The sequence below is a fragment of the Syzygium oleosum genome, unplaced genomic scaffold, assembly GCF_021117445.2.
Source record: "Syzygium oleosum isolate NSW1041296 unplaced genomic scaffold, Sole_v2.1 Sole_v2.09, whole genome shotgun sequence".
Taxonomy (NCBI): Eukaryota; Viridiplantae; Streptophyta; class Magnoliopsida; order Myrtales; family Myrtaceae; genus Syzygium; species Syzygium oleosum.
In genome coordinates, this window is record NW_026607493.1 from 1,358,594 (window position 1) to 1,374,307 (window position 15,714).

At 39.4% G+C, this 15,714-nt stretch overlaps 1 protein-coding gene across 2 annotated transcripts; it reads left to right on the plus strand.

Moving 5' to 3' along the window:
* The first annotated feature begins 1,533 nt into the window (after positions 1 to 1,533).
* LOC115690234 (putative 3,4-dihydroxy-2-butanone kinase) lies at positions 1,534 to 8,190 on the plus strand. Of its 2 annotated transcripts, XM_030616511.2 has the most exons (21): positions 1,534 to 1,664; positions 1,759 to 1,863; positions 2,163 to 2,236; positions 2,343 to 2,406; positions 2,755 to 2,867; positions 2,980 to 3,027; positions 3,264 to 3,335; positions 3,423 to 3,512; positions 3,928 to 4,101; positions 4,372 to 4,455; positions 5,106 to 5,161; positions 5,277 to 5,407; positions 5,471 to 5,563; positions 5,770 to 5,834; positions 5,956 to 6,099; positions 6,193 to 6,236; positions 6,455 to 6,535; positions 6,648 to 6,712; positions 6,785 to 6,897; positions 6,993 to 7,088; positions 7,821 to 8,190. In XM_030616511.2, the coding sequence occupies exons 2-21, from the start codon at positions 1,824 to 1,826 to the stop codon at positions 7,944 to 7,946; spliced, it is 1,773 nt and encodes a 590-aa protein (XP_030472371.1). In that variant the 5' UTR covers positions 1,534 to 1,664; positions 1,759 to 1,823; the 3' UTR covers positions 7,947 to 8,190. The 2 variants fall into 2 exon arrangements, with proteins under 2 accessions (XP_030472371.1, XP_030472370.1); XM_030616510.2 differs by having other exon boundaries at positions 1,540 to 1,863.
* The last annotated feature ends 7,524 nt before the right edge of the window (positions 8,191 to 15,714 follow it).

Below are 15,714 nucleotides of genomic sequence, written 5' to 3' on the forward strand. Positions count from 1 at the left end.
ATCGATAAATGAGAAATTGCAATTGAACTGTGAATTAACTTCTCATTACTTTTAGTTCAAGTATAATTTAAAAACTAAATAGCTCTGATTAATACATGTTGGAGGGTCCAATTCCAAAAAAAACCCTCAACTTTATACTTTGTCCCAATTATATCCTGAACTTTTTTTTGTCTCAAGAAAAATCACAAACTTTTATCCAAGTCCCAAATCTGCCTCCAGTTATAAATCCATCCAATTAACGTCGGAAAAAAAAAAAAAAAAAAAAAAAAAAAAATAGAGAACGCGAGTGGCAAGCCGCGCTGGCGCGCACGCGCCGGCCGGGAGCGGCGCCTCACCGGCCTTCCGAAGGCGGTGGCGCCGCCCCGACGGGCGCACGCCCTGCGGCGACTCGCTCGGGGGGAGGTCGCGGCTGGGCCTCTCGGGCGCCCCGGCCGAGCCCGGCGAGGGCGCACGCCCGATCGGGGAGGCGCGACCTCCCCCAATCGGGATGCACGCCCTGGGCGACCGCCGGGGCGAGGCCTTCGGAAGGCCTAGGCGAGGGCCGCCGCTCCTTCCCGTGGCGGCCACCGGCGAAGGCTTGGCCGCCGCAACTCGGTTCTCTATTTTTTTTTTTTCCGACGGTAATTGGACGGATTTATAACGGGAGGGCAGATTTGGGACTTGGATAAAAGTTTGTGATTTTTTTTTAGACAAAAAAAAGTTAAGGATATAATTGGGACAAAGTGTAAAGTTGAGGATTTTTTTTGGAATTGGGCCCATGTTGGAGCGGAAAATATATTGATATATCCATGATCCAACGATCTAACCAAAATAGGGCCAGCTTGCCATTCCTTACCAATGGTTCGAGTCTGCAAGGCATAACATTGAGGGGCCACCTTCAAGCTAAAAGTCATTCTAGAAAGATATCCTATATTGATAAAGTATATTTCCGAGTTTTTTTTATTGAATATTTCTTAGAGTTAATAATGAAGAATTATCAATAAATAAACGCTTAAAGTTGTCTTTGTTGATAAGTTCTTTCTCTCTCGATCTTCATTAATTCTAAAAATAACGACAAGCTTATATAATCAACAAGATATATTAGAAGCTGTTTAATTTTTTGATATTCTACCTTAACTAGCAATAAAAGTAATTTGCTTTCAATATGATTGTGTTGTTTCTATTTTATGAATTGAAATTAATAAGGAAATAATCCGTAACATATTTTTGTTCTTATCTATTCATAAATTTGTATGTAACAAGGAAATATTTCCACACTTCCAACTGCAAAACATATTTATTAATCAAATAGTTAATTTTTTAATATTCAACTTCTGATGTAATCTGTTGCAAAATTAATAGATTTATTAATCATTGTCGGTAATAAAATATATTTTATTTATTAATTATTTCAAGCGATATGAATGATTATTTTTAGAAATGAACCGAGCCTGAATTTTTCCCTAAAATAGCACACTCCACCCCCATGCAAGTCAATTCTTGCATAAGCTTTTACCCAAATAAGCGGAAAAAATGGAGATAAAGATCCACATAAATCAACCAAGAGACACTTGAAAGGTGCTCAGGAGCAACCCAACCCCACCTTCTCATGACTCGAGAAGCATACTGAGGTGTCTCCTTGTTTCTTGGTTCGCGTGGCATCTGCTGTTACAAGATCGAGATTGGTAAGCTTGTTTGACACCAACATCTGAATCAGCCACCGTCGCCGATCACAGCTCTTTTTCTGGGGACTTTCGTAACTGTTCGATGTTTATATAGGTGTCGAGTCAACCTGACCCATCATCACTCTTCTTCGAAGTTTTGAGCTTTTTTCCAGCACGAACATGGCTTCGCAGGGGAAGAAACTCATCAACGACCCAGATGGTTTGCACACCATTTCTTCTTCTGCCTCTTGACATTTCGCTTCGTTGTGTGGTTCTTTGGTGCTTTTGGTCTGTTCATGGTCTGATGTGAATGAGAAAGATAGTAATCTTGCGTGATGTTGTCGTTAAAATCTTGGGCGTTGATTTTTTTTTCCTTTCTTGGCGTGTTATTTCACGTCTTTCTGGGCATTTACGTGGTTCGACGACATGAATTTATCTGTGTCGCTGATGGATGAAAAAGAAAAGAAAAGTGAAACAGAAAGGAAATGTATCTGTTTCATCTGTTTGATGTAATTGCAGATGTGGTGACCGAGTTCATCGAGGGTCTTGTGGAAACTTATCCTAATTTGCAGTACTTGGACGGTTTTCCTGAGGTGATTACGACTTTCTCGATAAAATTGTTTTTTTTTATGTTTCTATTGTGAGTCTTGCAGTTTATGCAGTGACTCACGCGATCCAATCCTATTGGTGGAAATGCAGGTGAAGGTTGTGGTGCGGGCTGATGTTTCGCCTGCTACGTATGACAAGGTCGCCGTTATATCAGGTTAATGTTGTCTCCCCTGCATTTCTATGTTATTGTTTTAGAATCTAATTATGCTCATTGAATTTCTTGGATTCTTATTTTGTGGGTGACGTCCATGACATGGACGTGATATAGTTGTTATCTTTCAGTTCCTGCCGATGTTTCTACGTTCAGGCACTTTTTTCCTCTCATTAAGGAACCGTCGATCTGTTCGCAACTCCTCATTCCCCACAGCTCCTACTTCATCTGCCTAATTAATTCATTTACGGTTCAATCATCTTGGAAACGGAAACCAATGGACTTCAACAGCAGGCCACAATTTATGCATAAGGATCTCCAGTTCAATGATCTATGCTATTTCTTTGTCAGGTGGCGGTAGCGGCCATGAGCCAGCTCATGCTGGATTCGTGGGTGAAGGGATGCTGACAGCTGCAATATGTGGTGACGTTTTTGCTTCTCCACCAGTTGATGCCGTTCTAGCTGTATGTTTTCTCACGATTATACGACTAAACAAGGAAAATGTCATGGATGTCTTGCTTTATGTTTTGTCTCCTTGTCTATGAGATTTGTTTTGCTCTATCGTATATATTTCAGGGCATCCGAGCTGTAACTGGTCCAATGGGGTGTCTACTTATTGTCAAGGTACTTACTTTACTTTATCCTGCCACCTCATAGAGTATTTTGACATATATGTAAACTCGTGTATACAAGGGAAAAAATGAAAATTTTGAGAACTGCATTTTTGTTGCCACAGAAATTTGGGGAGTTTATGTAGTTCTAGCAGCCGCATAGACCACAAGTACTTATTTCCTTGCACTATAACATCTGTCCAAAACAGAAGATCTAACAGAAGAAGGATTACAATCTCCCTTTTGCAGAATTATACCGGTGATCGCTTGAACTTCGGATTGGCTACTGAGCTGGCTAAATCCGAAGGTTACATGGTTGAGGTACTTACCCTGTGATTACTTGCAGATATGAATTGTGATTTTAATATATGCTGGAGACTTGTGTCAAAAGGTTATGCCTCATTGCAGATGGTGATTGTCGGAGATGATTGTGCTTTACCTCCCCCTCGAGGCATAGTCGGGAGGAGAGGATTGGCAGGGACAATTCTAGTTCACAAGGTTCGAGGTCTTTATCTCTCTGAAAGGTTGTTCTGTAAATGTCCCTTTTGGTGCTAAACAATAATCTTTTCTTTCCCCCCTTCTCATGGTCCACGCTTGTATGCTTAAATTTTTGCCACTTTCACTTTCATAGACTACTTCAACCTTACCTTCTCTCGTAATTTTTTGTTGTAATTGATCTTTAAATTAGGAAGCTCCAGTTCTGGTGAATTAATTTGTAGAAAATTATTAAATTGTTGAATTAAGAAAGTCAGAAGGGCATCCCTTTCAGATTATTTTTCTGAAGTTTTCGCGCATCTGGCAATGTCTATGGTTCATTGTTGTTGAGAGACTCTGCACTTCTTGCTCTACATTTATGGGTTTGTGAAAGTGAAGAATACAGATATGATTCTTTGCTTTGATTTGTAAATATAAGGTCGCTGGAGCTGCAGCCACAGCTGGGCTCTCACTTAAGGATGTTGCAGCAGAGGCAAAGCGTGCATCAGAAATGGTTGGGACGATGGGTGTTGCATTATCTGTTTGCACGCTACCAGGTCAGGCTACTTCAAATCGTTTAGGACCAGGAAAGATGGAACTTGGCCTCGGAATCGTGAGTTATCTTGAATTCTCTGCATTATATTTATGACCATGCAGTAAGCACAAGCTTACAAATGAGTGATAATGATATACCGGGCAATGGCTCCACTACTCACATAGCTCAAGCTATGTTGAGCTTCCCTATCATTCATGAGAAGCGTCTCCTTTATAATGTCCCTTTCCAATGCAAGCATTCTTGTGTATGTGCTTGTCTAAAATCTTTTGACTATGATTCTACTCCATATAATTCTTTGACTAAACAGTACAATCTTTTCTCTGGCAGCATGGAGAACCAGGTGTGGCTGTGGCTGACATTCAGCCAGTGGACATAGTGATTTCTCATGTTTTAACAAAAATATTGTCACCGGTATGACCTTTAACTAGGGTACTAAAATTTTTGTAGCAGATCAAGTCAAGTCAATATTCCTTTTTTCTAACTCCATTCAAAATCGTTTTCCTTGGGCTCTCTCTGTATCGATAATATAATTTTTTTTCTTTTTTCCTGAAGTTTTAAATGTCTTGACCTCATGTGTTAACATATCCACATGATACTTGCTCGTACACACTGTTGTCTGCTTATACAACTACCTCAAACAAAACCAGCGACTGCTTTAGTTCTCTTTTATAAGCAAAATGGATTGGCTTGTTTTACTTTTTTTTTATGGTCGTGGGCTTGTATTACTTGAACAGGTGATTTTTCGATACGAGAGAGCAATTCTTCAAGAACAGATGGGACAGTTTTCCCTGATTGTTTCTTGACATTCCTACTTCTCTTGAGCCATAACTTATCCTACCTACCTTGATAAACTTTTTCGACACCTTACGATCCCATTTATGCAGCTTGACTGATGGTTCTGCAACTTTTACTATCATCATGTAACAAGTCCTTTTCTTCCTTGAATATTCTGTACATGACTCTATGTACTCTCTTAGCGAATTTCTTCACATCATGGATGAGGCAGAAGAATGAGTTTAACGTAAATTAGCAATCTTTGGTTGATTGATTGATCTCCTCAGGAGTCGAACTATGTCCCCATTTCACGAGGTCATAGAGTGGTTATTATGATAAACGGGTGAGTCTACTCTCTAACCTTTTTCTTCTGGTGTACTGGATAACCATTAGATGCTGTTTAGACAATGTGATTGCAGTTTTAAACATCTCTTACACTTTTCCTTTCTGAATTATAGGCTCGGTGCCACCCCAATTATGGAGCTCATGATTGCATCGGGGAAAACAATAACTAAACTGCAGCTAGAACATGGACTAGCTGTTGATAGAGTATATGTTGGGTCACTTATGACTTCTCTTGATATGGCAGGTCGGTCACTTTTTATGTGCTATTACTATGATGGACTAGTTCTGATCGTTGTGTTTCTATCAGGATTTTCAATCACTATTATGAAGGCAGATCAATCAATTTTGCAGCGGTTAGATGCTGCAACTAGGGCTCCGGCATGGCCTGTTGGAGTTGATGGTGCGTGTGCATTTAAGCTTTTCCCCCCTCCTTGTTACTCTTTTTCCATGGTTATAACAAAAAGAGATAAAAGCTACTTTACTGATGTCGGTACCAACCTTCAGAGTAAGGATGCGCATGCTTTCGATAACATGTTGATTTTCTATTACTAGTGCAACAGTAGTTTTAAAATACGATCATGGAGATCAGCATGGTTTGTCATGCAGGGAATCGCCCAACACCAAAGTTTCCGGTTCCGATGCCACCATCTTCCTTAAAAGCTATGAATGTGGTATGAAATTTGTGTACAAGAGGACTTTTGAGATTTTCTATAACTGTTGTACACTTATTGAAGTTTATCAATGACTATCTCCTTGATCAAAGCTCATTGATTATGATTTACTTCTGATTAGTCATCAAGTCGGCCACAGGAGCTGAGCAAACAGGGCCTGCTTCTCGAGGCAGCTATTGAAGCTGCAGCAAAAGCAGTTATTGATATTAAAGACCAGTTGAATGAGTGGGATGGCGAAGCAGGAGACGCCGACTGTGGGTCAACAGTAAGTCCTTTAAAAGTTTCTTCTTGTTTGTCATTGGCGCATTTTTTCTTCCCACCCTTTTGGCTTCCGGCTCAATATTTACATGTTCTGCAGTTGTTTAAAGGTGCAACGGCTATTTTGGAGGACTTGAAAAACCAGTGAGTTCGGTTAAAACTAAGTCCAACTCCATTAAATTCGATTTTGCTTGTACCTTTTTGTCATCAATGAAGTTCAAGTAAAGGGCATGACTATGAAATGTTGACTTTTCTGTTGCAATGAAATGCTGCCCTATCTAACAAATAAGTAGCTTTTGGATGGTAACACCAATATATGAATATTTGCCTGATCGCTTTATTCGTTTCCTTCTACTTCCCAGCTATCCTCTCAATGATGCTGCAGAGACAGTAAACGAGGTCGGGACATCCATAAGAGTGATGGGTGGAACTAGTGGGATCATGTAATGTACTCTCCTTTGCTCTCTCTTAGTTGAGGGTTGGGTTTTATCTTTGCATGTGTATTCCAACTAAAAAACTAAAAGGGTGCAACCCTTTTTCCCCCTGTTGGAACAGATATAACATATTCTCTAAGGCTGTATACGCGAAATTGAAAGGGAGTGCTATTTCACCAAAACAATGTGAGATTACGCTCTCCTTCTGATAATTTGACATGTTTGATGGCCCTGGCCTCACTCCTTTTCTTGATTCAGGGGCCGAAGCATTTGAAGCCGGCATCAATGCTATCAGTAAGTATGGAGGAGCAAGTGCTGGTTATCGCACAATGTTGGATGCCTTGATTCCAGCATCTAGAGTTCTTCATGAGGTCATTGATAATAAATACGCTGCTGTTTTTGCCCTCTGTTGTTGACGTGTTCACTGTACAATCCCTTGGTTTCTAAATATTTTTTTCATCAACAGAAGTTGGATGCTGGCGTGGATCCGGTAACTGCATTTGTTCTCTCATCTGAAGCAGCATTGGCTGGAGCAGAGTCAACAAAAGAGATGCAAGCACAGGTGATATGATTATTTAGAACACTGTCTTCTTCACCTACTTAATGGCACTAAATCTGCAATAAAGAGCTTGACTCGGCATACCTTTAGAACTGCATGGAGCTGACTGTTAAGTTGTACTATTGTTGTCCCAAACAACTTGACTAAAGAGATAATGTTAGTAGATTAGATTACCTCGACTGAATTGGATATCTGACATCTTACTCAATAAGTGTGAAGGACTTCAAAATTTGAAGATGCGAAAAAACTTTTAGGCCATTTCTTGCAGAGTTTGCTTGAGATTCACTGGACGTAGGATTAGAAATTGATAAGGGCTGACTTGACCTTTGCATTTTTTCATCGCATCCTGGCCTTTTTAAACCACGACGGTCATCATTAGGATAAGACCTTACATCAAAACTTAAGCAACAGAGGATCGGTGACAAGTTCACATATCGCAATGAACAACCTTGACTAGAATCAGGTCTTAGATGTCGGAGTTCACTATGTGCAGCGAAGCTTTTCTAAATTTTAGGTGCAGAAGAATATACTTGGGGATTTAGTATCGATGCTTAGTTTTGACATAACAGCATGACTACGTCAAAGAAATTAATGCTACTAATAGTTTTTTTTTTTTGTCAGAATGCTAGTAATAATTTTTTTTTTGGTCGGATAATGCTACTAATAGTTGACAATGCAATTTTCTCAACATTTTGTGTAAAAGCTTGTGGATTCATAATTACACTATTCGCATAGGCTGGGCGTGCATCTTATATCTCTGAGGCAAACCTCCGATCGGTTCCGGATCCAGGTGCGATGGCCGTGGCTTCATGGTATAGAGCAGCTGCATTAGCGGTCAAGGACAAGATGTCGGCTTCCTGATCTTTTGAGTTCCTTTTATGCTACTACAAACCAGAATATCACCGGGATTTTGGCCAATGCCCGATGTCTTTGAGGCTTGATTCTGTTCATTTTGTTGCTCCTGAAACAGAGTGAGCAGGTTAGCTGTAGATTCTTTCTTAGGAAGAAAAATATCAAGATCTGTAAATTTCAGTATTTTTACGTACTTTCTACAAAAATTACAAAAAGGGATAGTGACACAAATGGTCCTTGAACTTTGGCTGAATGTACAATGTGATCCCTGATCTTTAAATTTGTTCAGTGTAGTCCTTGAACTTTAGCCTGATATGCGATATAATTTTTTAACTTTTAATTTGTTCGATATGGTCTCTAGACTTTTGGTACATGTTCAATATAATCACTAGATTGTATGAAAATATTCAATGTTATCCTTGAACTTGAATTAATTGAATGACAATATTGAATATTTTCATATAGTTGAGGGGCTAAATTGAATATTTACCAAAAGTTTAGAATAATATTGAACTAATTAAAAGTTTAGAGATAAGATTGCATATTGGATTAAAGTTCGGGGATTACATTGAATAAATTTAAAATTCATTGATCATTTGTGTCTTTTTACTCTTACAAAAACCACTGAGACAATCATTTGGCGCGTCACTCCTCCTTTGTGTGTCTTTGAGTTATTACACTGAGCATTAGGATAGAACCAAAAGCAGGAATTGAGAAGACAAGAGTGATATCATGAATCATGATGCTGATTAAGTATGAATATATAGAAAACATGTGCCCACAACCATGGAATAATTCCAAGTGGATGCTGCAACGTTACAAACAAGAACATCAAGAATTTACAAGAACCTCAAGAATTTATAGCGTCCATTTTATAGATCACGCGATATCGGAATTTTTACTTGTGAAATATCTTGCTTATTTATGATTAGAATATAGTATTTTTCGTTGATTTTCTTTTTCTCCGCAAATAATACATGGGGAAGATTGAAAATTCAACACCAAACGTCGTCATAAGATATTGGTATGGTTGCTCATTATCTGCCTTATTCATTTATATAAACCGATTTTCTATTGAACTTAATTAATCTCAAAAATAGATGAGATTGCATTAGTTTTCGGAACTTAATTAATTTTAGCCTACAAATAAAGGTTTTTTTCCACCATAAGCCTTCTAAAAGAGCTTGATTACACAAGCCGTCCTCGATGAATTTCAAAGCTATTTTGGGAAGCATAATCATCAACTATTCGAAAATAAAAATGGATATGACAACAAGAATATGATCCGATCTGATCCGACCCGTGTGAACTGAACCTCGATGTACCTTACAAAAATCCATAAATCAAACGTCGAAGTATGAACACATAGCACCGCCATATGGAAAACGCATGAAAAGTGAACTTCCAAAGTCTTCAGTTACCCCCAAATTCATTTGTACTTGGTTCGATGGGCTTGGATTGAGCAAAAAGTCGAAGAACGTGGTCGTTGAATTGGCGATTCCAGTTCCCACGTTCGTCCATTTGGGATCCCAAATTGGGACACGAAAATGACAAACGAAACTTCTGAAAAATCTCACATAAAAAGCCGATAAAATTGAGGTTCTATGAATGATCTTGAGATGGTGGTCCCTTTGCGTGCTTGATCATCACTCCTACCAAGCACGAAATTCTTGTGTAAGACACTGTCTATTTCTGACGCGACACATCGAACCAATCATATACTATCTAATAAGTTTACGCGTTTTTATTTTCTCGAAATCTCGCGTGAATTTCACGTAATGTTTGTACCATAGCGTAATTTGTTTCTTACTTAGATACCGCTCTATGTTCGCGAGTCACACTTCATGGTGTCGATCCCAAGACAAAATCAGCCCAATGTCGCAGCGACCATCAACCAATATATTTAGGTTACGTTTGGTCGTCCGAATTTCTAATCAAGATAGGACTGGATATGATAGGATAAGAAGTCATGGGATTATGTCATATCCTATCTATTGTTTGGTGAATTTTGAATTTAAAGTCGGATATTTTTATATCCTATCTTATCCATTGTTTGGTAGAAACCAAATACCAATATAAAGGACATATATGCCCCTACGTAGTGTCCATGAAATAATATCGATCTCATCATCATAAAAATATCTTTGCTTGACCAAAAAAGACAAAAACTACTGTCACAAATTCACAAGGTTTGCTACTCTAATGCACATACTGACTAACATTACTAGCCATAATTGATCTTAGCAGAAAATATGTGGTGCTTCGTGAACTCAATGGAGAACGAAAGGGCAGAAGGTGGATTCTGGAAGCCTAGAGGAGAACCCCGTGATATAGTTGGTGATGCTTCCGTCGATGGTCAAGTAGCAACTCATGAATTCTTTGAAGCACAAGGCCCGCATGTTAAAAAAACTAATTGGCTGATGCTGGAGGACTATATAAGTTTGAAGGTGTCAAGAGAAGCTGTTTTGGCAAAGTATTACCCGAATTCCACGTTGTCTATGCTAATTCATGGGTGCATTTTTACTCTATTGCCAGTCAATAGTCAGCTTAGGTTGGATTTCATGCAGGATGCTAATTCGCTTTGCAAAGTCTTCTATAGTAGTAGCTCGCCACCATCTAATGGTGAAATGCTGCAAAATGGTACAGGTACTGAGATCCACTGAGAAAATTACGTTTACTCACTGCCTCCGGATAATTTCCAACATACCTACCGAGCAATGTGTAACCAACCAGATTTCACGGATTGAAGCTCGAATTCACCGAGATGGAGCTTAAATTCGTCAGATTAGAGCTACGGAGAAGAAGACGTTTCGACTCTTGCTACTTTCGTAGTTTGGTTTCGTGAAACTTTGATGTGAGAGGAGTTGCGCGTGTGAACGAAGGAGAAAGAAAAGAAGAGTGTAGGGTTTTTTGAAAAATAGCTAGACAAGAGAAATCCTATCCGAGTCTATCTACCTCCCCCTTATGATTTTTTTATTAGGGTTATATCTCTTTTATATCCGACTTTATTCTATTCTAGAGATCTACCAAACACATGATAGTATAAAAAATATCCTATCCCAACTTTTATAGGAAGCAAAAGGAAACTAAGGAAAGAAAAGCCGGACTTTGAGATTTGAAGAATTCATTAGCACTGCATTTGTTTATAAACTGTCGTGGCTTATCTTCATTGGCTGCTTAAAACAGGCCCCACCAGCTCGATTTTCACAATCCGTCACATCACTTTATAACTCAATTTGGCATATCGATCCGAATATCGCTAGCAATAGCATGGCTCAAAAGTCATATTCCCTATCTAAGCATGGGCACAGACCGCGCAAGAAAGCCACGAGGTTCCATTCTTTGGCCTTCACCTATCAATTTCACTTACGATGCATGATGCGTAAGTACAAATCGTTCGAGTCCTCAATCGCTTCAAAGCACGGACAAAGCATAGAACAGCAAGAGCATCAGGGAACAGGAATTTAGTAGGGCCGGCGACTCATCCTCACCCATGAAGAGATTATTCGGAAACTGACTTGATGATGTTGAAATCGAATAAGTTTTTTCGTGACTAAACTTTAGACCATTAACACATTCATACCAAGAATTTAGTGTACCGTGTATGTCGCGAATCCTCCTAAAATTTCATTATTACATATGATCTTCTTAGTTTATAATTCCATGCTAAGTTGATTAGTTTATGTTCAAAACAAGGCTTCTTCGTACAGATCTTTAGCTTCACATTCAACCCATTGACCAAAAGGTTTAATTAATTTTTGCAATATGCTCTTTTCCCTCCAAATTTTTTTTATTTGGTTTTTTTTTGGTCGAACTTTATTTGGTTATGGAATGACAGAACTCACGTAGGTTGATACCTGTCAGCGGTCTTAGCCCATGATGACATATAATTAATAGCGAGGACAAAAGTAAAATTTATTTTTAACTTCCGATTTTTGTTTGATTAATTATTATTATTATTTTGAAGCGAATGGAGGGATGATGGTAGCCAGATTCTCCATGACATGCACGCAAACATCACCACAAAAAATAATTACAATGATAATAAAAGAGAAGCAACTGTCCTTCGTAATCATTTTCGTCTTAGGGTTCTTGATTTCCGTATCTAAAACTCTATACCCTATTATTATTTATGGCAAAAAGCCACCAAAAATTATAAATTATGCTCACTGCAACACATTTATCTTACGCTTTATTTTGTGACACCAAAAACCCCAAATTTGTATCTGTGTGACACATTTACCATCCGTTAAAGTTTTGTCAATGAGAACCGTTAAAAATCTGCGTACATTGACGTTAGAAGCAAACAGTGTTGACATGGCGCCCACGTGGCTTAAGTGAAATAAAAAATAAGTTTTTTTGATTGAAAAACCATCTAATGGAAACCAAAATGAGGGTAAATGTGTCACATAGGTACAAGTTTGGGATTTTTTATGTCACCAAAAAAATTTTAAGGCAAATGTGTCACAGTGGGCATAATTTGAGATTTTTTATGTCATAAAAAAATTCAGAAAAAATGTGTCATAATAGGTATAGTTTGAGATTTTTTGTGACTTTTTCCTCATTATTTAACCATCTAAAGCTTCCTTTCTCTCCCTCTAAAACATTTCCCCTTAACATTACCAGTCGCATGTAGTACCATGTCTTGGATTACACATGGATAATTACTAAAAAAGTTCTAAAGATGTCGTACAGATATCAATTCAGTCATAAAATTTTCAATTTAATCAATTTAATCCTAATTTTTTTTTACTATTTACTAATTAGTCCTTCTAATCAATTTTGGTAGAAAATCGATGACGTGGTAGTACAGTTAATGCCACTCGTTTTACATGGTACGGCCGGCACTGATGTAAACAATTTTTACAATTTTATGTTTTCCAAGTTTTTTCTTTTTTTTCCTTTTCTTTTCTTTCCTTTTTCTTTTTTCTTTTTTCTTTTCCTTATTTCCCTTTGCCTGTCGCTGGGCATCGGCAACCTCCGCCAACCACCAGCGAGGGCAAGGAGCAGCAAATCCAATGAAGGAAAAAAAATAAAATGAAAAAAAAATTCAGAAAACTTTTAAAAATTTTAAAAAATCACTCACATTAGCGCTAGTCATGCCACGTAGAACACCGACGTCCACGTCAGCAATATCCAACAAAAATTGATTAGAATGAGTATATTAGCAAATCGCCAAAAGGTTTGGGATTAAATTGACAAAATTTAAAAGTTTAGAACCATATCGGCCATCATATAATAGGTTTAGGACACTTTGGTAATTTTCTCCATGAAGTATACGTACAAAAGATGCACGATCAGATAGTGTAAGCTAGTTGGCAATGAAACATGAGTTAAATAACTACTTGATGTGGTTGCGAGGCGAGCGAGTGTGTTTTGAGTGATGTCGAAGGAATCACGAATAAATCAAAGTGTATGTGGATGAATGTCAATGGATGGATGTAAATACAAGATAGATTACAATCACCACCAAGACCTAAAGGACGCGCCACTAGCCAAGGATCAAGATCGGGATTGACAAAATTCACCAACAGTGCTCTAGGGACAAACCAGTCACCAAGGATAAAGGATTTCGAGATAGAAGAAGCTCAACACCAAGGCCTAAAAGACAAACCATCAGTAAAGGATAAAGGGTCTCTTGGAACAATCCACTTTCCAAGAATAAAGAAACCTGGACAGGAGAAGCTCACCATCACAATCTAAAGAAAATCGACTAGCCGAGGATAAATGGCTTCTTGGCTTATCACTAAGGAAGAATCTACCTCCCAAGGATAAAGAACTCCGGGATAGAAATTCTCTCGCATAGAGGAAAATCTCATATATTCATATACTCATGTCTTTGTCTTTTACATTGACACTACAGCTCTATTTATAGAGATATTGCTAAACAAAAGAGAAAACTCTTTGAATTTCCAAAAACCGAACAAACCCTCAGGGAATTCACCTAATTATGACTCTTAAAAGCAACACCGCAATAAAAAGCTGTGAATTAAGAAACTTAATAGCTAAGACTAAATTTGTGCGACTAATTATTAGATACGTTATGTGACATCCTGAACTTTGTACGACTAAAAGAATGTACATACCCTGATGGATAGGACGCTCGATGACGGAAATCAGGAAAAGAGAATTTGGAAGTTCGGATGTCGCACAAATGCCGCCATCGTTGTCTTTGGAATTGTAAATTTTAATTCTCGGATTCATTTCCACTTGATCGATTAATCCTGACTCCCTTGCCAAGTACCTCACTTTCAATTTCCCTCCATTTCCCTCCCTTGCTCACCGCCGGAACACCACCGCCGCAGCCCCTTCCTCTTCCTTTCTTTTTCTTTTTCTCCTTCTTCTTTCCCCTCCGCCATTTGGTGGAGGAGAAGCGCCAAATGGCGCTCATGCTTGGGCCATGCAGCCACCGCCCAAGCCAGCTAATGGGATTGCCTGCATAGGAAGGGGAAGAGTCCATGACTCTTCATCTCCCTCACTTTTCCCTCTCTTTTCCCCTTCTACTTCCAGCCGGCTCTCTCTCACTCTCACTCTCTTCCACCAGCTCTCTCACTCACTCTCTCCCTCTAGCTCGTCTCTTCCTCTTTGCCCAAAGCTCCCCAGCCGCTCGAGTCCATAGCCGCCCGTCCGTCCGACCAGCCACTGTTCCCTCCGCACCTCAGGTCCTCCTCTGTTTGCTCCATCCGCAACCAGAAGACTTTGTAACGTTTTTCTAATGTGGGTTACATTAATTGAGATTGTTATTACCCGCTTACGGGTCTGGTCTAATAAGGTTGGATATAAGGTTTCTTAATTGGTCGGATATAGGTCCGGCTTGTGTGGGCCGAGTTCGGCCCGGCCCGTTATGAGAGGGCCTGGCTGGAAACTCTATAAATAGAGCTGCAGGTCCCTCCTCTGCACCCAACTCTCTCCAATCTCTCTCAAACGCTCTCAAACTCACCTAAGGCTTCCGTGAGCTAGCTGAGGCGGTCTCATAGCGCCGGGACTTCGGGGGTGACAGGGGAGAAGACCTACGGCACCGGTTCATCGTCATTTCCGCATCCAGGACGATGGAATCCAAATCAGGTGCACAAATTCTATCCATCCTTTTACCGTACCGTTAATATCTCGCTATGGTGATCCTAGGACGCTCGGCCGAGCCAAACGGGCCGGCCAACAGACTTGGCCAGTTGTCCCGTCCCCTCACGTCAACAGCAGCCACCGCCAGCTCGGTCCAAGAACCACAGCACCTCACTTTCTCTCTCTCTTTCCGCCAAGAGCCGCACGTCATGCTGCCGCACTCGCCGTGAAGGCAAGCGTGGTCTCTCACTCTATACTAACCATGATAATGTTTGCATGTCAATCTCGAGTCTCGGATAGGACAGTGGGGTGACTGGAATGTTGTGAGAAACGAGGCTTTGAGTGGGTATTGCCTAGTATGATGGTTTGGACTTTTAGAAATGAGTTTTGTGAGTATAGAACACTAAACCAAGTTGGAATTGGTTGTTGCATGTTGATTGGGACTCCTGATTTTGTATTTTCTTGAATGCAAGTTCGTGGGTTTCATATTAATATTGTTCCTTGAACTTTGGTCTTGGTTTCCAAAACCGGTTTTATTGGACACCCTTAGTTTCCAATTTTTACACCGCTTTTTGTGGTCCGAATCTTGCAAAACCTTCTTCATAAAAGTTGTTCAGAAAATCTTGGAATATAACATACTTAAATTTCAGATTTTTATGAGTTCAAATGGGTTACACGAAAACCCAGTTATTTACCGTTTCAGATCTGTTTTATCTTG